Consider the following 21812-nt stretch of genomic DNA (forward strand, 5'->3'; position numbering starts at 1 on the left):
GTTCTCCATAGGGAATCATGGAGATTGGAGGTGGCTGGGTGTACTTTCATTTGAAGGCCAATTTTCATGAAACTTGGACCATCTTTAGAGGACAGTCAGGATTGTGTCCCTTGCAAATTTTGTAGATTTGTTTGGCAAAATGCCACCCCCATCCCTCTGGATACCCTAATGGCGTCCCTTATAGGGAATAATGGAGATTGAAGGTGGAGGTGGCTGAGGGCACTGCCTTTGGGGGGATATAAAATGGGCCCCTGGAGTCCAATCTTCATGAAACTTGGTTGGTTGTTGGAGGACAGTTAGCAGTAGGTCTCCAGCAAATTTGGTAAAATTCGGTCCAAAAATGCCCCCCCCGGGCCCCTGGAAAGCCCTGAATTGCATTTTCTATTGGAAATAGGCAGGAAGTAATTTTTTTGCTGACAGCAGGAAACTCTGCTGCCGTGGCTCCTGAAGTTCACCAGTAAACTTCGGTAATACCGAATTTTACCGAATCAGGTAAAATTTGGTGTTTTTTCCAAACCCCAACCCCGAATTGCATATCCCTACTTGTGTGTTGTCCCCTGCAGAGCCAATGGCAGCTCCAGAAGACAATGCAAATTGGAAGAATTCTGGGGGGGCGGCAAGTTTATTGCTTTCCTACCACAATTTAAAGAACCTACAAGAGATACACTGATAGATTGTAGCATCTTGTTAATGAGCACTGAAAGTTCAGTGTGGATTTAAATATTATTTATTTATTGAGAGCCAGTGTGGTGTAGTGTTGGATTGAGGTTCCAGGAGAGTCAGGTTGATATCCCTACTCTGCCATGAAAGCTTGCATGATGACCTTGGGCCATTCACAGACACTGAGCCTACCTACCTCATCAGGTTGTTGTGAAGATAAAATGGTGGAGAAGAGAATGATACAAGCTGCTTTGGGTCCTCATTGGGAAGAAAGGTGGGGTATAAATGAGGTAAATAAGCATATTAAATTACCTAGGTTTCAGAAGAATATACTGTAGCAGTAATTCTCATACATTCAGACTTCAAAAATTTATATTTAAAATACTTAGAGTAACATAGGATTGCAGACATGGCCCCCAAAACAATAGCAAAAGCCCCCCATACCACTGAAAAACTTAAACAAATCTATATAAATAATAATGTGTTAAATATTGTCCATGTTCTGGTTTTCTGGGAATCTAAGTGCATTCATGGAGTGCTAGTTTAGTAATTGGTTGCATTGGCATATATACTGTACTAAACTCCGAATTGGGGAATGATTTTAAGAATGCAGTGACACAAGCTTTTAGTTGGACAGGCTGCCTTTAAGTTTGCTAATTGAGGGATTTACATGAGGGTTTGCCTTTCTCTGTGGTAATATGAAGCTCCCACTGTTAGCAGGCTTTTGTTCATTGATGGCTCTTCAAGATTATAAAAATAGTAAAATTATAAAAATGAATAAAATGTGCCATAAAACTGCAACGAGGTCATTGATAAATATCAGCACATAGATTTTGACTTTTTGAGGCTTTATGTATCATTTGGCTTTTGATGATAAATGTTGAAGCTTTGAAGGAACTTTCAGTAGATGCTAAATTCCTCACCAATAGGCAAAATTTTTGACTACCCATTAGCCATATATTTTTTTACAGAACAATAAAGGATCTCTAGAATTTGTATCAGTGAGTTTACATTCGAGTGGTCTATCTTGTACAGTAATTTTGTTGATTCAGAAATCTATAATACAAAGTCATCATCGTGTCTTCTGTGCAGTCCCACATGGGAACTGTGCAGGCGCAGACCAGCCACAGATGTATCAAAGCTCCAAAAGGCGCGAGATGTTAGCTTGGCCTTTTCACACGCTTTTTGAGTGGGCGTGGCTATAAAAGGCGGGGTGAGCGGACCCCTCCCTCAGTTCTTCTTTAGCTGCCACCGAAGAAGGACATGCTTCGAGCTCCTCCTCAAATTCAAGCAAGAAGAAAGAAAGCTAGAAGATGACTTTGAAAGCGCTCTTCAAGAAGTGCTTGGGTGCAATTCCAGGATCACCCAATTGGATGGGCACAACAGATGCCTGGCGGGAGTGGGTGTCGTGCCTGAAAGCGGCTCTTTGGGAGTCAGCCCTGAAGGGTATATCTGATTCCGAAGTGCCTAAAGCCGCAAAGAAAGAACTGCAGCGCCTAGAATGGGCCTCCTTGGTACTTCTTGCTTTGGCTCCAAGTGCCAATAATATGAACCAGTTGGTTCCTCCTACTTCAGCTACAAGTGCCGATAATAAGAACCAGTTGTTTTCTTCTACTTCAGCTCCAAGTGCCAATATAACTAACCAGTTGGTTCTTCCTACTTCGGCTTCAAGGGCCAATGATATGAACCAGATGGTTCCTATTAAAGATTCACCTTGGTTTTCTTCCGAGCCACCATGGAAAAAGCCAAGCTGAAGTTGAGGCATGCTGATAAGCACCCAGCTCCAAGACCACAGAAGAAGAAATGATTTTCACCTTCAGCTCCATCCACTTTGGTGGCATCCAGTCTACCTTCAGTTCCGAGAACGCCTTCGCTGATTCCTAGATGTTGATTGGCTTTGGTTCCTGCCATTCTAAACAGCGAAATTCCAGACTTCCTTGAATTAGGAACGGCTTTATCTCCATTACCACCTTCCCTAATGCAACCTGCACAGAAAAGAACGGCTTCTTTGGATCCAGCTGACATCTAGAGTTGTCTAGAGGTTGTCAGGGATCATAGACGTCCCCCCCTCCCCCCCTTGGATCCACTGTTTAAGGTTGTCTTTGAGGAAATGGGCCAAGTGGCATTCCCCATCATACAGGGAATGATAGACGTCACAAAATAAATTTGGTCGACTCTGGCATCTGCGACAGCGACTTTAAAGAAGTTAGACAACCTTTATAAAACTAAACAAAATGGGGCCAGGTTCTTATTCAACTACCCTCCTGCTAATTCTGTAGTCACGGAAACCCTCCAAAGCAAGAGTCTTCCAAGGAATGCTGGCCATTCTGTCCCCATAGATAAATGACATTTTAGGGAGAAAGGTTATCCCCCTTCGGCCCTTAACTTCTGCATTGTGCTTGTGCTTGTGCTATGGCCTCGGCCATCGTGATATGGAGACATGGGTGGCTTAGAACTCTGCATTAGCCCCACACCATAGATTGTGGGTTGAAGACCTACCCTTTGAAGGTAATGATCTTTTCTTGTCTACTACAGATGATGTCCTCAAAAGGATAAAAGAGGATAAGGTGACTGCTAAGTCCCTAGGCATCATCCCAGTCATACCATATACAGACGGTTCCCTCCTAGACCTTATTACACCCCCTCCCTCTTGGTCAAGCCTTGCACCTACCTGCATGGGAAAAAATCACCCAGGAGCTCTGGGTACTGTCTATAGTCAGGGAGGGTTACCCCCTAGAGTTCAGGACCATCCTCCAGATGGTACTCCCCAGTCGAACCCTTACCTGTCTCAAAAACTGTTGGTGCAGGAAATACAAAGCTTGTTGCTGAAACAAGCTGTAGAACTGGTTCCAAACCACGGTTCTGAAGGGGTTTATTCCCACTACTTTATCTTGGACAAAGAGTCAGGGGGCTCGTGTCCCATCTTAGATCTCCATTTTTGAACAACTTTATTGTTCCAAAAAAGTTCAGAATGTTGTTGTTGAGGGATGTTTTACTGTCCTAGAGAACCTCTCTTGGCTCATTACTGTCTATTTGAACGATGCTTATTTTCAGGTGCCAACAAATATTCATTACAGAAATGTGTCTATTTTTCAATGTGGTTCCGAATGGTTCCAGTAGAAGTCCTCCCTTTGGGCCTGTCTTCTGCCTCTCAGGTGTTCACCAAAGTTATGGCAGTAGTGGTTGCTCACCTTGGGGGAAAAAAAGGTTGCACCATATTTCCCTATCTGAATGATTGGCTTATTGTGGACCAGCCTAGGGAGTCTGTTACCCATCACACTTCCTTAGTCCTGTTGACCCTCCAACAATTAGGGCTATGGGTCAACTTGGAGAAGTCTTCCCTGGTTCCACAACGAACGGGTAACATTCGTGGGAGTAGTGTTGAACTCCATGCTAGCTGGGGTTTTTCTCACCAGAGAATGAATAACCTGGTTCCTAGCCACTCTAAGCAGGGTGCGTTCTTGCAGGCACCAAAGTGCAAGGCTAATCCAAAAACTGTTAGGGGTTTCATGGCCTCTCTGACACTGATACACTATTTGCCAGACTCTGGCTACGGCCATTACAAGATTGGTTCGTCAGGGTGCTTTCATCTGCACTACCAGAACCTGTACAAGCGGTTCTTGATTCCAAGAATTATACACAGATCCCTGGCCTGGTGGAACGTCGAATGGAACCTAATGGTAGAGACCCCATTCGGTTCCAAACCAATTTGCCTTTTCGTCTATGCAGAGGCCTCTCAGATGGGGTGGAGGGCTTATTCTGGAATCAGTCAAGTGAAAAGTTTTTGGTCACAGCACAAGTCCGGGCGACATATTTTGAAGTTAAAGGCTATCTGGTTTGCTCTGAGAGCTTTACTGCACCTTGTCAGGGGCAAGAATGTCCAGATATACACAACTGCCATGCATTATCTGAACAAACAGGGGGGCACAGTCTCTCTGTCCTCTCTCTCAAATTCTCCCTGATTTGGGAATGGGAGATCCAACATCAGGTCTCCCTCTCAGCCATCCACTTTGCTGGGGAGGACAACACTCTGGCAGATGCCTTAAGTCAGTCCAGAGACCGGAATTATGAATGATCCATTCACAGGGATTTCCTACACCTGATATTCCTACAGTTGGGATTTTCCAGCATAGACCTCTTTGCTTCTTCACTCAACAAGAAGTGCCTCCAATACTGCTCTCAAGCAGGCAAGGGAAAGTCATCGCTAGGAGATGTTTTTCAAATATCTTGGTCAGGCAGTCAACTGTATGTCTTTCCTCCTCTCCCTCTCATGACCTTGACACTCAGTAAAATGATGAGGGAAAGGATGTCAGTGATTGTGATTGCCCCTTATTGGCCGAGATGGGCTTGGTTCTCCACCCTGTCCAGAATGTCACAGGGCAGGACATCTAGGTTCCCTATGTCACCTGCCTTTTTACAGGACGACGTGGTCCTTTACCACGATTTAGGTACAGTGAAGCTGACAGCTAGGCTAGTGTTCCCCCTGGAGTAGAATTCTCTTCCCAGGTTGGAAACATACTTTTGCAGGCTAGAAAGCCTTCCACCCGGAAGTCATATTCAGGAAAATGGAAGCCTTTCTCCCTTTGGGCAAGTGAACATGGCTTGGTTCCTCCTTTGGCTTCCTTGTCATCTGTCCTAGGCTATCTACTCCTGTTGAAAGACCAGTGACTCTCCAATTTCTCTGTGAAGGTCCATCTGGTGGCCATCTCGGCCTGTCATGAAGGAATTAAAAGAAAGTCCCTCTTCTCCCAACCTGACTGCAAATCCTTCCTTAAGGAGTTAGCTAATGTTTACTCTTCAGTGTCCAAACCCACTCCTCAGTGGAGCTTATCTTTGGTTTTAATAATACTCATGCATAAGCCTTTTAAGCCTCTAGCTACCTGTCCTCTCAAATTTCTGACAGCCAAGACAACCTTTTTAGTGGCTATAACATCAGCAAGGATGGTGAGTAAGTTACAGAGGTATTACCCAGAGGTATGATCCACCTTTCCTTGGGATGTTTGCATACAAAGTGATTCTCCGCCCAAGCCCCCAGTTCCTACACAAGGTAGTCTCTACTTTTCACTTCAATCAAGACATTACACTGCCTGTGTTTTTTCCCTTGCCCTCCACAGAGGCCAACAGACTGCTTCACGCACTGGATGTCAAATGTGCTCTGTGTTTTTACCTGAATAGGACTATTGCCTTTCAAAAGGACCTTAACCTATTTGTTTCCTTCAAAGAATCTAAGAAAGGACAGGAAGTCACTGCTCAGACCATCTCCAACTGGTTGATACAGCTCATCAAGTAGTGTTATAAACATTCCAAACAGTCTTGTCCTCTGAACATAAGAGGAAATTCTACAACAGCCCAGTCTTCCTTGTCAGCATTTAACTTGGGCATTTTTCTAGTGGACTTACGTAAAGCGGCCTCCTGGTCAACACTGTCCACCTTTATTAGGCATTACGCCATTGACGTAGACTCCAGAAGGGATGCTGCAGTTGGCAAAGCAGTCCTGAAGAGTCTCTTTAGAGTCTCCTAGGTAAGTTAGCTCACTAATCTCCCATGTGGGGACTGCACAGAAGCCACGATGATGAAAACAGGGTTGCACCTACCTGTAACTGTTGTTCATTGAGTGTTCTTCTGTGCAGGCACACATCCCTCCCTCCTTTCTCTGCCATGTGCTCTTTAATATGCTAATTTTCCTTCTTCACTGGCAGTTTAGTGAACTGAGGGAGGGATCTGCTCACCCTGCCTTTTATAGCTGAGCCCACTTGCACCTTTTGGAGCTTTGATACATCCGCAGCTGGCCTGCACATGTGCAGTTACCATGTGTGCCTGCACAGAAGAACACTCGATGAACAACAGTTACAGGTAGGTATAACCCTGTTATCTTTGGCATTTTTTATACATAAGCTCTGTACACAATGTGTATTTTACTACTGGTATTTATTTCCAGTATCTCACTTTCTCTACCTGGTGGTGAAACAGTAATATTTCACTTTATACTAGCGGACAGATGCAGCCAAAGAATTGGCTGATAAATTCAAATATATTTATGTAATATTCAGCCCTTTCTCCATATTGTGTCTTGGCCTTTGTTCATCCCCTTTAATATGGGGTTGTGGTTGTATGAAGACATGCCTTGCATACCTGGGATTGATCCTAGGTTCAATCCCTGGCACCTTTAGGTAAAAAAATTTAGATAGTAGGTGCTTGATGTATCTGAGACCATGGTGTGCTGCTGTCAGAGAATGCTGAGCTAGATAGAACACCCGCTTGACCTAATATAAGGCAACTTCATATGTTCATATGATTGCCAGGTCACAATACTGCAGTGGCAACAAGAGTCACTGCAAACAGATTCCAGTATCTGAGCAGCTCTTAAAGATATAGCAGTTCTTTAAGAGGCATCTGATGAAGAGAACTTGATTCTCGAAAGCTTATGCTACAATAAAATAAAATTGGTTAGTCTTAAAGGTGCTACTGGACTCTTTTTGATATAAATATAATGACTCTATATAGTCTCTGTCCTTGGTGCATACATGAGATTTTAATCTCAGCCAAACTTGCTTCATGAAAGCTGAAGTGCAAACATTCTGAACACTAGTTCCAACTGTAGCTGGAATATTTGTTAACTATAGCCTTGGCCTTTATACCAAATCAGCCAATCAATGTCCAGGGGCTTTAGTGGCCACTTGGTGGGAATGATTATAGGGTTTTTGGCATAAAAAGCAACTGTGATAACACATCTAGGGTATAATTGTCTGACACTATTTGAATATTTTATCTCTGTGTGTTTTGAAGCCTATGAGACACAGAAAGAAAGCAGCTGATAAGAACCTTCCCTGTCGGCCTCTGGTTTGTGCAGTGCTAGGTAAGTCTGCTTGCCAGGTTTGGACAGTGGTACGTCCAAAGACGGGGAATAAGTAACTGATATAAGGGACTTCTTGCCCATTAGTTGTTTGTTCTGAAATGTGTGTCTTTTTCAGTATAGCCCATACATGTGCCTTTTCTGTAGTGGCCCCACCGTGGGGCATGGGCTGCTTGAGGAGGTCAGGATGATCCCACCATTCTGACATTTCACAAACCACATAAAACAGAATTGTTCAGGAGGGTATTCTTATAAAGGAAAAAGGGAACTCTTAAGATACTGAAGACGAGAGCTCTTACTTTTGGAAGCTTATACCCTAAAAATCTTGTTGGTCTCTAAGGTGCCACTGAACTTAGATCCTGCTGTTCTACTGCAGTCCAACATGGCTACCCACCTAAAACTTGTCCAACTTGGAATACATAGACTTGTAAGAATGACAGAATTGGTAACCTCTTCTAGCTGAGCAGCACATGAACAATTTCAACTACTCCTAAGGTTTTATTAAATTCATTGTGCTTTGCAGCGTGTTCTGTGGATACAGTGATATCCCTCTCTATTGCCTTCTATAGTTTAAAATATTGCCCCTTATTGTAACAGTTTTTCTCCACCAGTTATCCTCTGTACAAGGATATAAAAGTGCACTTTTGAGCATCAAAATGGGATCTTGATATGTATAATGGTGGGCAAGATGGAATGTAAATAGCGTTCAAGTCAAGTTTATTATTACAGTCTGCGACCAGTACATATAAATAGCATTCTTATAAATGCTTCTCAAGGATGCATTTCCCACAGGTGTCCCTCTGGGATCTTAGAAAAGACATTTAATTTATCTGCTGGATTTTCTGACTATGTGTAGGATTGATTAGGGACCAGTGCTGATGTAATATTTCCCATTTCTTAACCACATGTAAAAAAATTAGCGGTGGACTTCATGGTTGTGCACTCCCTTTACCCAGCTCATTCCCTCGTGTGTCCAAATTCTACTCACTTCTCTCAACTATGGTATATTGTTATGGTTGCATTAATAGTAAAGCCTAACTAGAGTGAGTTCATAACTTACGATTTTAAACTAGGATTCAAAGCTTGGTACAGACCCTAGGCTGTTAATAATCCTGTGATGATTTCTTTTAGATCTGATGGTGGAGTTCATCATAACACACATGATGAAAGAATTTCCCATGGATCTTTATGTGTAAGTAATAGCTGGCTGGGGTCCTCCTTAACCATTCTGAGGTTTTATGAATAGTTGCATCAGCTCCTTCTGCCCCTTGACTAGGGTAGGAGTCAGCCTAGCTAATTCAAGTCTTCCCAGTAACTAAGTCTCATGTTTTTGTTTAATGTGCCAAGAAATTGATAATGAAATGAATTCCTGCTCTCTGAGAACTTCCCTTATTTGCTTAAGCAACAAGATGAGTGCTGTAGTCTTAAGCCTGAAAGTATTTCAAAATACTAAGCAAGTATGAAATGTAAAGTAGCATAAAGAGGAGGATACAAAAGCAAATGAAAGCCTGAAACATTCCCCAGCAGAGAGGGCAAAATAAAATTGTAATTTGGCTTGCAAAAAAAGTTTGAGATATGCACAAAAACCTACTACATAAGAAAAACTCGACTAGATCAGACCAGTAGTCTGTCTTGTCCCACATCTTGTCTCACAGTGTCCAACCAATTACTCTAGAGGGCTACCAACAGGGCACAGAGGCCAAGGCCTTCCCTGATGCTGCCTCCTGGCACTCGTATTCATTTACTGCCTCTGAAAGCAGAACTTGCCTTTAGTCACCATGGCTAGTAGCCTCATTTTTGTAAAGTTCCCTCTTTTGAAATCAAATATGCAGAGGAGTTAGCCGTGTTAGTCTGTAGTAGCAAAATCAAAAAGAGTCCAGTAGCACCTTTAAGACTAACCAACTTTATTGTAGCATAAGCTTTCGAGAATCACAGAATAAATGGACACAAATCTGACATTAAAAATGGCAACATCCAGAAACCAGTGGGAGAACACTTCAATCTACCAGGACATTCCATCAAGGACTTAAAGGTCACTGTAGTTCAACAGAAACCTTTCAAAAACAAAATCCAATGGGAAGCTGCTGAATTGGAATTCATATGTAAATTTGACTCAGTCAAGCTGGGATTGAATAGAGACTATAAATGGTTATCTCATTATCAGAAGTAACTGACTTCCTTAACAGAAGCAAACTGATACTGTTTGCATCTACTCCTCCCTCCCCTCTCCACCTATATATCTGACCAGTTTCTTCTTGCCCTCCATGCATCTGACGAAGAGAACTGTGATTCTCGAAAGCTTATGCTACAATAAAGTTGGTTAGTCTTAAAGGTGCTACTGGACTCTTTTTGAAATCAAATGTTACTGTTTTGGACTTCAGGGGTACCTGAAGTTTTATTGACACAAGTGCTGAACTTAATAGCATTGTGGTAGCATTAATAGCAACATAGACATTGTGGGTATTAGAGAAACTTGGTGATGAGGAAAATCAGTGGGATATGGCAATTCCTGGATATAAATTATATCGTAAGGATAGGGAGGGAAGGGTTGGAGGTGGGGTGGCTCTATATGTCAGAGAGGGTATACAGTCCAGTAAGATTGAGAAGGTAAGAGAATTAGATTTGCTTCTGGAAATTCTATGGATTAAAATAGTGGGCCCAAAAGAAAACTTAACTCATGGAGTTTATTGCCTACTGGATCAAAAGATAGAGGATGATTATAACATGATGAAAGAAATAAGGATAGCGGCTAGATGAAATAACTGTGTAATAATAGGTGATTGATTGGGTCAACATGTGTTCAAGTCAGGAGAAAGAGACTGTGTTTCTAGACACTCTCAATGACTGTGCTATGGAGCAGATGGTTGCAGAACCTACCAGGGGAGAGGCGATCCTGGACTTGGTCCTAAGTAATGCCCAAGATCTGGTGAGAGATGTAAAAGTGGTTGCGCCACTTGGGAACAGTGATCATAGTGTTATTGAGTTCAGCATTTGCATAAATAGGGAGTTGCCCAAAAAGACCCAACACAACCACTTTTAACTTTAATAGGGGTAACTTCTCTGAGATGAGGGGGCAAGTGAAGAAGAAACTGAAAGGAAAGGTCAAAAGGGTCAAAAAAAGCTTGGAGACTATTTAAAACTACAATCCTAGAAGCTCAGATAAAATATATACTGCAGGTTAGGAAAGGCACAAATAGGTATTTAAAAAAAGGCCTGTATGGTTAACAAACGAAGTAAAGGAAGCTATAAAAGGTAAGAAGGTTTCCTTTAAAAGGTGGAAAGCTAGTCGGAGTGAGGTATATAAAAGGGAACACAGGCTGTGCAAAGAAAATGCAAGTCTGTGATCAGGCAGGCAAAAAGGGACTATGAGGAACACATTGCAAAAAACATAAAGACCAACAACAAACATTTCTTCAAATATATTAGAAGCAGGAAACCAGCCAGGGAGGCAGTGGGGCCCCTGGATGATCAAGGGGTAAACGGATTACTGAAGGACGATAGCGAAATGGCTGAGAAGCTAAATGCGTTTTTTGCCTCTGTCTTCACTGTAGAAGATGAGAGGTGCTTGCCCACTCCAGAACCGCTGATTTCGGGAGGAGTGTTGAAAGACCTGAGTCAGATTGTGGTGACGAGAGAGGAGGTCCTACGACTGACAGACAATTTAAAAACTAACAAATCACCAGGCCCGGATGGTATACATCCAAATGTGAACTTGTGGATCTCCTGACAAAGATATGTAACCTTTCATTAACATCTGCCTCCGTTCCTGAGGACTGGAAGGTAGCTAATGTCACCCCCATCTTTAAAAAGGGTTCCAGAGGAGATCTGGGAAATTATAGGCCAGTCAGTCTAACGTCAATGCTGGGTAAGTTGGTGGAAACCGTTATTAAAGACAGAATTAGTAGGCACATTGATGAACAAAAGCTGTTGACGAAGACTCAGCATGGGTTCTGTAAGGAAAGATCTTGTCTCATAAACCTGTTAGAGTTCTTTCAGGGAGTGAACAAACGTGGACAAGGGGGAACCAATAGATGTTGTCTACCTGGACTTCCAGAAAGCTTTTGATAAAGTTCCTCATCAAAGGCTGCTAAGTAAGCTCAATAGTCATGGGGTAAAAGGACAAGTCCTTTTGTGGATCAAAAACTGGCTAATGAATAGGAAACAGAGTGAGTATAAATGGGCAATATTCACAGTGGAGGGTGGTAAGTAGTGGGGGGTACTGCAGGGCTCAGTATTGGGTCTGGTGCTTTTTGTTCATTAATGATTGGGAGTTGGGAATAAGCATGAAGTGGCTAAGTTTGTGGATAACACTAAATTGTTCAGGGTGGTGAGAACCAGGGAGGATTGTAAGGCACTCGGATCTGTTGAGGCTAGGTGAGTGGGCGTCAGTGTGGCAAATGAGGTTCAGTGTGGCCAAATGCAAAGTAATGCACATTGGGGCCAAAAATCCCAAATATAAATACACAATGGTGGGGTCCAAACTGGCGGAGACTGACCAAGAGAGAGATCTTAGAGTCGTGGTAGATAATAATAACATAATAATAATAACATTTGATTTATATACCGCACTTAATGCCCACTCAGAGCGGTTTACAAAGTGTTATTATTACCCCACAACAATCACCCTGTGAGGTGGGTGGGGCTGAGAGAGCTCCAGAGAACTGTGACTCACCCAAGGTCACCCAGCTGGTTTCGTGGAGGAGTGGGGAATCAAACCCAGCTCTGCAGATTAGAGTCCCATGCTCTTAACCACTACACCAAACTGGCTCTCACTGAAAATGTTGATACAGTGTGTGACGGCAGTAAAAAAGGCCAACGCTATGCTGGGGATTATTGGGAAGGGAATTGAAAACAAATCAGCTAGTATCATAATGCCCCTGTATAAATCAATGGTATGGCCTCATTTGGAATACTGTGTACAATTCTGGTCACCACACCTCAAAAAAGATATTATAGCCCTGAAAAAAGTGCAGAAAAGTACAACTAGAATGATTAAAGGGATGGAACACTTCCCCTATGAAGAAAGGTTAAAGTGCTTGGGGTTCTTTAGCTTGGAGAAATGACGACTGAGGGGTGACATGATAGAGGTTTACAAGATTATGCATGGGATAGAGAAGGTAGAGAAAGAAGTATTTTTCTCCCTTCCTCACAATACAAGAACTTGTGGACACTCAATGAAATTGCTGAGCTGTTGGGTTAGAATGGACAAAAGGAAGTACTTCTTCACCCAAAGAGTGATTAACACATGGAATTCACTGCCACAGGAGGTGGTGGCAGCTTCAAGCATAGGCAGCTTCAAGAGAGGATTGAATAAACATAGGGAGCAGAGGTCCATTAGTGGCTATTAGCCACAAGGAATAGATGGAACTCTCTGTCTAGGGCAATGCTCTGTATTCTTGGTGTTTGGGGGGGGCAATCAGTGGTAGGGCTTCTAGTGTCCCTTCCCCACTGGCAGACCTCCTGATGACACCTGTTTTTTTTGGCCACTGTGTGACACAGAGTGTTGGACTAGGTGGGCCATTGGCCTGATCCAACATGGCTTCTCTTATGTTCTTATGGTCACTGTTTCCAACTGATGCAACAACATCTACATTTCTGAGGATGTCTTGAGCCCCTGTCAGAACTAAGTCCAAGATCACTACCCCTTGAGTTGGCTCTGAATAACTGTTCCAGTGCACAGTCATTTATGATATCAAGAAATCTCATTTCTAGATTATGACTTGAGCATATTTTTACCCAGTAAGTATGACAGCAGTTGAAGTAACTCAGTATTATTTGCTTTAATCACTTACCGTATTTCCTTCTCCATGTCAAGATCAGCTTCAAGGGTTTGATCAGATGAGCAATAGTACACCCCACTTTCAAGGAACCATAAGGGCCCATTATTTCCACGCATACTGCTTCTGTTAGGAAGTTGATTCCCCTAATGTTTTCTAACTTACTTGATTCTGTTTCCTTTGATACACAATGCAACACCTCTCCAACATATCCCTCCCTCTCCTGCCTGCAGAGCTTATACCCAAGTATGACTATATCCCATTGATTTCCCCCTTTTCACCATTTTTCTGAGACACCCAATATATCTAAATCACCATTTAGCATCAAGCATTCCAGTCCTGCCATTTTGGCTCACAGACTTCTAGCATTGTCATATAGACACCTATAACACATTTCCCTCTCCAGCAACCTTTGCCTCCTTCAGCCTCTTTGTCTCTGCACATCACCCTCCTTTGCCTTCCTACTATCATTCCCAAATTCTGTTGTGTTCTTATAAGTATAACCTGGAGTGTTTACACTGTTGTCCCTTTAGACTGACTTGTTCCAAACTGGAGGCAACTGAGCCTACATTTGGAGCCTACATTTTACCTGGGTTATATGTTACCTGAGTTATACCAAATGCAGATTTCAAAGTGCAATCTCCCTGTAATAATTTTTGTGACAGTTATCCCAAGAATGTAAAGCCTTTTTGGATTTGAACTTCTTCTCCATTTATATGCATGTTGAGATATCAGTTGATAGATATAGCCTTCAGGTTTGTTAAATTTGCACAGTTTTTGTTTAGTTCAGTGGTAAACCAAAGGAGAGTTGTGTGTTTTAAGTTGAGTGCTGCTCTGTAATTAGTAATGCTGTAAATACAGCCTGTACAGCATTTACAGTGTACCTTCTGTGCTTGAAATAAAGATCTTTGTAGAAACAGATGAGTGGAACTTCATCATCAACTACTGATCCTTGAGATTCTAAACACAGGCAGGCATTCAGAAACAAACTCCTGGCTCATCAGAGTAATATTCAAGCACCTTTAATGCTCTCACCCTGTTAGACAGATGGTAGTAATACTTTTGAAGTGAGAGTAAAGACTGACTTCCACAATCCATGGTCCGCAACATGGTCATCTCTCTGGGCTCTAGTTTTCTCAGACAGAGTTCCACCTGCTAGGTGCTAGGACTAAAAAGGCCCTGGCCCTGGCCCTGGTCAAGGCCAGGCGAGCATCCTTGGGACCAGGAACCACCAACAGTTGTTTATCAGCTAACTTAAGTACCTTCCGGGGAACATATGGTGAAAGGCGGTCCTGCAGATATGCTGGTCCCAGTCCACTAAGGGCTTTATAGGTCAAAATCAACACCTTGAACCTAATCTGGAACTCCACTGAGAGCCAGTGCAGCGGACACAGAATAGGTGTTTTATGCTCCCCAAATGGCACTGGCATAATGACGCGCGTAGCTGCATTCTGGACCTGTTGCAATGTCCAGATCAGTTCCAAGGGTAGCCTTGTGTAGAGCGAGTCACAGTAGTCTAATCTGGAGGTGACCATTGCTTGGATCACTGTTGTTAGGTCATAGGTTGAAAGGTAAGGGACAAGCTACCTGACCTGTTGCAGATGGAAAACAGATCTGGCAACTGCAGTGATCTGGACCCCATTGATAAGGAGGCATCTAGAATCACCTCCTGACTGTTGAAATGGGCACAGGTGGTTCCCCATCGAGGACCGGGAGCCAGATTCCTGAACCCAGCAGCCCATGACCCAGGTGTAGGACCTCCATCTTCATGGGATTCAGTTTCAATCGACTCTATTTCAACCATTCAGTCATGGCCTCTAACACTTCAGCCAAGAGTCGGGCCAGCCAGCCATCAGCAGATAGAACTAGATGTCATCCACATACTGATGGACCCCAGTCCGAAACTTTGTACCAACTGGGTGAGGGGATGCATGTAAATGTTGGATAACATTGGGTAAGCTTCTGATCCTTTTGCCACTTTGTTTTTTCCAGTAACACACAAACAAACATTCATACTGCATGTTTCAGCCTTCATGTCATAAATAGTTGGACCTGCTAGTGAAATATGCAATAATTCTGAGGGCAATTGTGTGTGTGTGTTTGTGTTTGCAATAGTCTACATGGAGGCTCCTGGCATATCCTTTTATGCAGCTGACTCTTGAAAGTGTGTCCTCTCACCCTGTCATTTATCACAGTACTGTGCTGCTGATTATATCGGGCTTTCCTCTGTCTCTTCTCCAGGCGCTGCATTCAGATAGTGCACAAACTACTTTGCTACCAGAAGAAATGCAGAGTGAGGCTTCATTACACTTGGAGAGAGCTCTGGTCAGGTAAATGTTGGGTCTTGTTTCCTCTTTCAAGGGCATTTCTTAGAAAATGTGATTAATGGCTTAGTTGACTCAACTGTTGTTGGAAAACTGTGTAGAAGGGGGGTAAAGTGATCTTTACGAAGGGTAAATAGATATTTGTGAAGTTAAGATAAGAGAATGTTTTTAAGAAATAATATTTTACTTGTAATATAAAAGTATATAGTAGATATAATTGGATAATGGGTTGGAAAACTGTTGAAAGTCTGGTAAAAAAGGGGGGAGGAGCGGGTGGGGGAAATTAGGATATGGGGAATAATAGATTATGTATGAAATGATTTATATACTAACTCACCCAATAAAAATTGTTTAAAAAAAAAAGAAAACTGTGTAGAAGGGTTCTTAATGGTGTTCTGTTGTCTAGCAGTCTCCCTTATGTGGTTAGATGCAGCTAGGATGTAAGTGGTGCTGATGCTGAATGACTGCATTTGATACTTTATTTTGCCTTTTATAACATGTGTCATTTTCTGCTTTTCAAAGTGTATCTGTTGAGAAGATGATTATGGGTCCCTTACTAACAAACTGGCAAGTTTTTTTTGGCCCTAATGCCTTTGCCAGAACTGAAGTAGGAATTACGTGTTGTGAAAGTTGTATAACTACTACTGAAAACAGCAGCTCTGCACCTTTCCCCACCATGCCCTCAGTAATTTCTTGAGTCCATCTTGTCACAGTATGGACAGATAAGAATGCCTCCTTTATGTATTTTGTATTACTTAACTAACTGGCCTGACAGGAAGAAGTGACATGGAGGTGCTGTTTTGTAACATCTAGTTCCAACCTGAAGCTCAAAGGGAATGTTTGCCATGTAAGTACAGTTACGTGAAGGCTGTGTAATTGTCAGGTAATGGAGTCAGCAACAGGAATGTTAGAGTTGCACCTGATGATATTCCTGCCTATGATATTCTCTATAATGCCTCATTCTTAAAAATCATGTTATCTTTTTCTGGAGCACAGATGATGGATATTAGTTGAGCCATTGGGGTTGCTTCAGAACTGCATCAGGCAAATATCTACAATGTGATTTGACAACTCCAAACTATAGTGAATACTTGCTTTTGTAATAAACATTTACGTGGCCAGATACGTTGCCAGCATTGATTATTTCTAATAAGATGAATGAATTTGGGAGCGTTTTCATGATAAATTATTACTTATCCTATGCAATAGTGAAGTAGTGGTCTGTGTTGACCCAACCAGTATGACTTTTTAAAACGTTTCACCAGTAATGATGCTTGTAACTCCAACCTGCACGGTTTCTTGTGGGCATGGGTAACAATTTGTAAGAGCACCTGTTAGTGATGTTGTATTTTCCTACTCTGTAGGTCCCTGTTGAGCAAAGAGTGTTACTAGTGGAAAGGCAGACTCTCTGATAAGAATGCATGGAACTTTTATTCATCCTTAAATGTTCCCTGTCTTATCTTTTTCTCTGGGAGGTTGTTGTGTGGTCTGCTGCATCACCTACCTGTTACGCTTTTGTTTATAATGTTCCTTCATTATAATCTTATATTAATAGCTAAGTGGCCCTGATCTCTGTGTGTTTAGTAGGTTATATAGCACTCACATTATATAGTAGTCATGTCGCTCTTTTGGTTTATAGTAATTCAAATTTAGCTCTCTGCAAACCTGGAAATGAGTACCACTGCTGTAGAGGTAACTGCAATAATTTCTGTTTCTCATTTAAGCATCCCCACATATGAAGTCTGAGTACAACATTTTCTTGGCATTGTGTGTCCTGTACATGGCCACATTCAATTGGGAACTGAAACTGTAGCTATGTTTCATTGAGTTGAGAAGATCTTGGCTACCTCACAAGCAGGAGTTGCAGTACCTCCCATGCAACTTTAGTCTACCTGGGCCTGTATATCATAATTTCTTGTATATCATAATTTCTGTCTTGTATATCATAATTTCTGGGAGCCAGCTCATATGCCCTGTCTCTGCTTGGCCTTGAGATGTGAAAGCCTGTGGTGGGGGAGGGGGGTGGCAGGAATGGAACAATTCAGGAGGAAAAACTTTTTCCCAAAAACTTTTTAAAAAAAAATTCTGATGGAAAAATTGGAAATTTGGGGGGATTACTGAAAAAAACTCCTATGAAATATTGTCTCTTTTCAAATGAACGAGATGCTTTTGAAGGCAGGGTGAGCATGCTGTAGACATATGCAGCTTATAAATCCAAGGCACATTCTACACCTAGAAGGTATGGAAGAGTAGAAAAGCTTGTTTCAATAAATGCAAACCTCAAGTTTTCCAAAGAACTTCATGAGGATAAAAATGAAGGCTCAGAATCAGAAGTTTCAGAAATTGACTCAGAGTCTTGAGGTGCTGACACTTTTGTTTTAAATGTGATTAATTTTGTACATAACGGGCAGCTCAATCCTAAACCCTGAGTCAGTGCCCCCACTCACATCGACATAAAAGCGGCGCTGCTCTGCCACTTCCTATGGACTTTTGCAGGAGAGCAACACCAGCGTGAGAGCTTGGCAAGGTGAGGTGCGGCTGCCGCCAAGAACACCTGCCCGCCATTCTCCTGATAACCCCGCCCACACCAGCCAATGGCCACACTGCTCCCCTGACAGAAGAGTGAAGGGCAATGAGTGGCACAGCCAATGGGGAGGCCACAATGCCCACTATCTACCAACACCCCCACACACACCAGGGAGCAGGCATCCCTGCCCGGGGGTGGGGCAGAGGTAACACTGAAGGTGCAGACAGGGCATCCACCCTCCCCTCCGTCCAGCCCCCAGTTTGCATGAGGGCCAGGCTAGTGGCTGCAGCTCCTCATGCTTGCAAATCCCCACCATCACCACTGCCACCGTGAGAAACGGGTTCCCCCTCCCTGAAAAGTGGGACCAGAAAGGTGGCAGGACCTGGTAAGGGTCGCACTCGCAGCCTGCAGCACTTGGGATCAGCTCCCAGGTTCCAGAGAGGCGGGGGGGGGGGCGGGTTCTTCAATGAGTGACAGGAGTGCCCATTGGAAACCACGTGAGTACCCAGAAGGCCCATTGGAGGTGATGGGAGTGAAAAGCCGCGCCATTTGAACACATCACTGCATCACCAAGTTGCAAGGAGAACATGGGTTGGGACCTCCAGTTCTAGGGTGACGCCCCCCAGAGTGGACTGATGGCCTGCAGGAGCAGAGAAACTGCTCTGGGGGCTGCCGTCCACCCCCTCCCTGTGCCAGGTTTCCCAAGTCCATCCCTGCTTTAGCAAACAGTGAAAAGGTGGTCTAGAGGAGGAGCCCTGGAGATCCCAAGATGTTGCTCCACATCCTCCACCTCCCAGCAGCAACCTCCCCCTTCACTGTCCATCTTCTGTGCAGCCCCACATGGGACTGCCGTCTGCGCAGGCCTGCCGACCGGATTTTTCTTTTCTAGTCAACGTCCACTAGGGGGCGCCCGTACACACCAATGCACCTGCGCGGCTTTTCCCACCCGAGCGACATTGGGCGACGTTGCCCCCTTTCCCCTCAGTTTCTTCTTTGCCGCCGACCGGTAAAGATCTAGCTGTCCGCTGTGAGAAACGCCATTTTGTGAGGAGATCGTTCGTTTTCTTCAGAGATGGCTGAGAAAGCTTTATTTAAACGCTGTTCGACTTGTTCTACGAAGATGACAAGAACGGATGGCCATTCCGTTTGCCTCGAGTGCTTGGGTGAAGGACACATCGTTGAAAAATGTGAGCATTGTCAGCGATTTATGCCTAAGGCCAGGGCTGAGAGGGCGAATAGATTGAATGCCCTACTCTGGAGGAGGGCTATGAGGGCATCGGGAGCCCCGGGTACCCCTCAAAAAGGACCGCCACCAGTAAGTGGGACAGTTGAAGCTCCCTCGGCCTTACAGTCTGTCCGTAGCTCCATTTCCACCCCTCGCTCCCGTTCTTCGGATCGGTCCCGACGAACTCCGACTCTGACCTTGGATCCGAAAGACGCCTTGGGCTCCGCTTCGGATCGCGCAAAACCTCCGCAGTTGGATCCGACTCGGACGCGGCGATACCGCTCCAAGTCTCCCTTGAGGTCGGAACAGCCGTCTACGTCGACTCCGAAGGTGCAGAGGACTTCGTCGGATCCAAACATCCCGGCTGTATCAGTTCCGAAGTCATCGGATCCGACACCGGGCCCGACACTGTCGGTTCAGAAGTCTATGGAGTCAACTCGCCTTACCTTCGGTTCGAAGGCTGGAGTCAGAACGGAACCTAAGACTTCGGATCCATTACCCGATCTAGCAACACCGGATCCGGTGACCCAGAGTCGAGGCTCCGACCGTGTCTTACCCTCCCAGGGTGAGAAGAAGGCTAAGAAGAAGTCGAAGCACAGACAATCAACTTCGGTCCAAACTGATGAGGTGCTCTGGGAGAAGCCCAAGACTCCTTCTCCGCACCTGTCTCCTCCATCATGCCATTCTTCTGGTGATGACGGTGACCTACCTGATGCTCCACCTCTTGCATCCCATGCATGGTCTGCTGGTGATTTTACTGGGAGAGAGGGTATACCCTATTACTCACCACGGAGAGGTTTTGAGAGAGAAGGCTCCATTTATGCAAGGTCTCACCGATCCTATTCCCCGCCTCTTGACAGAGAGTATTGGGGTGACGTTCGGAGTGATTCTCCCGCTATGGCTCTCCCTACCAGCATCCTGGGCCTTACCAAGATCCGAGTCCTAGCCCTCCGTCTGACCCGTCACCTGAGGACATCATTATTGGGACTGGTCGTATTTCTCCTACGGAAGATTACCGGCTCTACACAGAGCAGATGGTCCGTATGGCCCGTTCCTTGGACATTGAAATTTCGGCTGTGGATCCGAAGCCGAAAGATAAAATTCTGCAGTATGTCCAATCTGGGAATCCGCAGACCATTGCATTCCCATTCACAGAAGGATTAGTGGAAATCATCAACACGATCTGTGAGAAACCAGCATCAGTTTACCCAACATCTCGTAAGCTGGAAGCTCTATATAAAACTAGAGATGACGTCTGTACGTATCTCTTTGCACATCCACCGCCTTCTTCCCTCATTACTGAGGAGATGCAGACCCGTCAGCGCCAAGGGTCCCATGCCGTACCCATCGACAAAGAAAGCAGGAAGCTGGACTCGTTGGGCAAGAAGTTATATTCATCTGCTGCCCTGACACTGAAAATCTCCAATTACTCGGTGATCATGGGAGCCTATCAGATTTTCCTATGGAATCGCATGGCGACCTTCATGGAAAAGCTTCCTGCTGATCAGAAAGTATTGGCTAAAGTGATACTTGATGAGGCTTTACGGCTGTCATGACAACAAATTAATGCTGGTCGCGACATGGTTGACACCTCTGCGAGAGCATTGGCATCATCCAAGAAGTTATATTCATCTGCTGCCCTGACACTGAAAATCTCCAATTACTCGGTGATCATGGGAGCCTATCAGATTTTCCTATGGAATCGCATGGCGACCTTCATGGAAAAGCTTCCTGCTGATCAGAAAGTATTGGCTAAAGTGATACTTGATGAGGCTTTACGGCTGTCATGACAACAAATTAATGCTGGTCGCGACATGGTTGACACCTCTGCGAGAGCATTGGCATCATCCATCGTGCTTCGCAGACACTCGTGGCTTCGCACAACTGCACTGCCTGTCAAGACACGAAACAAAGTAGAGAATCTGCCTTTCGAGGGTCAATCTCTATTCTCATCCAGAACGGATGAATACCTTTCGCAAAAGCGTAAAGACCGACTGACGGCTCGCTCCTACGGCATTCTTCCGTCCAGGCAGTTCACCGACAATCGGTATCAATATCGCTCGTCTCAAAGCTATCGTGGCTGGCAGCAAAGGTTTCAGCCATATCCTCGTTATGGGTCCTACAGGCAATTCCAGCCGCCTGCGAGCTCCTTTCAGTGTCGGAGGTCTAGCTACCGCCCACGTCGTGGTCAACAAGCCCACGATGCCAAAGAGTCAGCAACTCAACCTAAACATTTCTGACTAGAATTTGAACAATCTGTCGTGATTGGTAACAGATTGGCTCAGTTTGCCTCAGCATGGGCAGAGATTACCACTGATAGTTGGGTGCTTAACATTGTTACAGTTGGTTATAAAATTCAGTTTGATGCTTACCCAGTGTTGTCTCTTCCTGACCACTCAGTACAATCCTCTTCTGATAAGTTGCAGGCTGAGGTTGTAACACTTCT

General features: G+C 44.2%; 1 protein-coding gene across 1 annotated transcript in view; it reads left to right on the forward strand.

The window, feature by feature from the left end:
- ARMH3 (armadillo like helical domain containing 3) overlaps window positions 1-21812 on the forward strand; it is a 258948-nt gene that overhangs the window by 44956 nt on the left and 192180 nt on the right. The window contains exons 18-20 of the mRNA XM_054983193.1: window positions 7447-7516; window positions 8645-8705; window positions 15532-15620. Of these exons, the coding sequence (XP_054839168.1) occupies window positions 7447-7516; window positions 8645-8705; window positions 15532-15620 (220 nt within the window). The remainder of the gene's footprint in view (window positions 1-7446; window positions 7517-8644; window positions 8706-15531; window positions 15621-21812) is intronic.

The sequence above is a fragment of the Eublepharis macularius genome, chromosome 6 (assembly GCF_028583425.1).
Source record: "Eublepharis macularius isolate TG4126 chromosome 6, MPM_Emac_v1.0, whole genome shotgun sequence".
In the NCBI taxonomy this organism is placed as follows: Eukaryota; Metazoa; Chordata; class Lepidosauria; order Squamata; family Eublepharidae; genus Eublepharis; species Eublepharis macularius.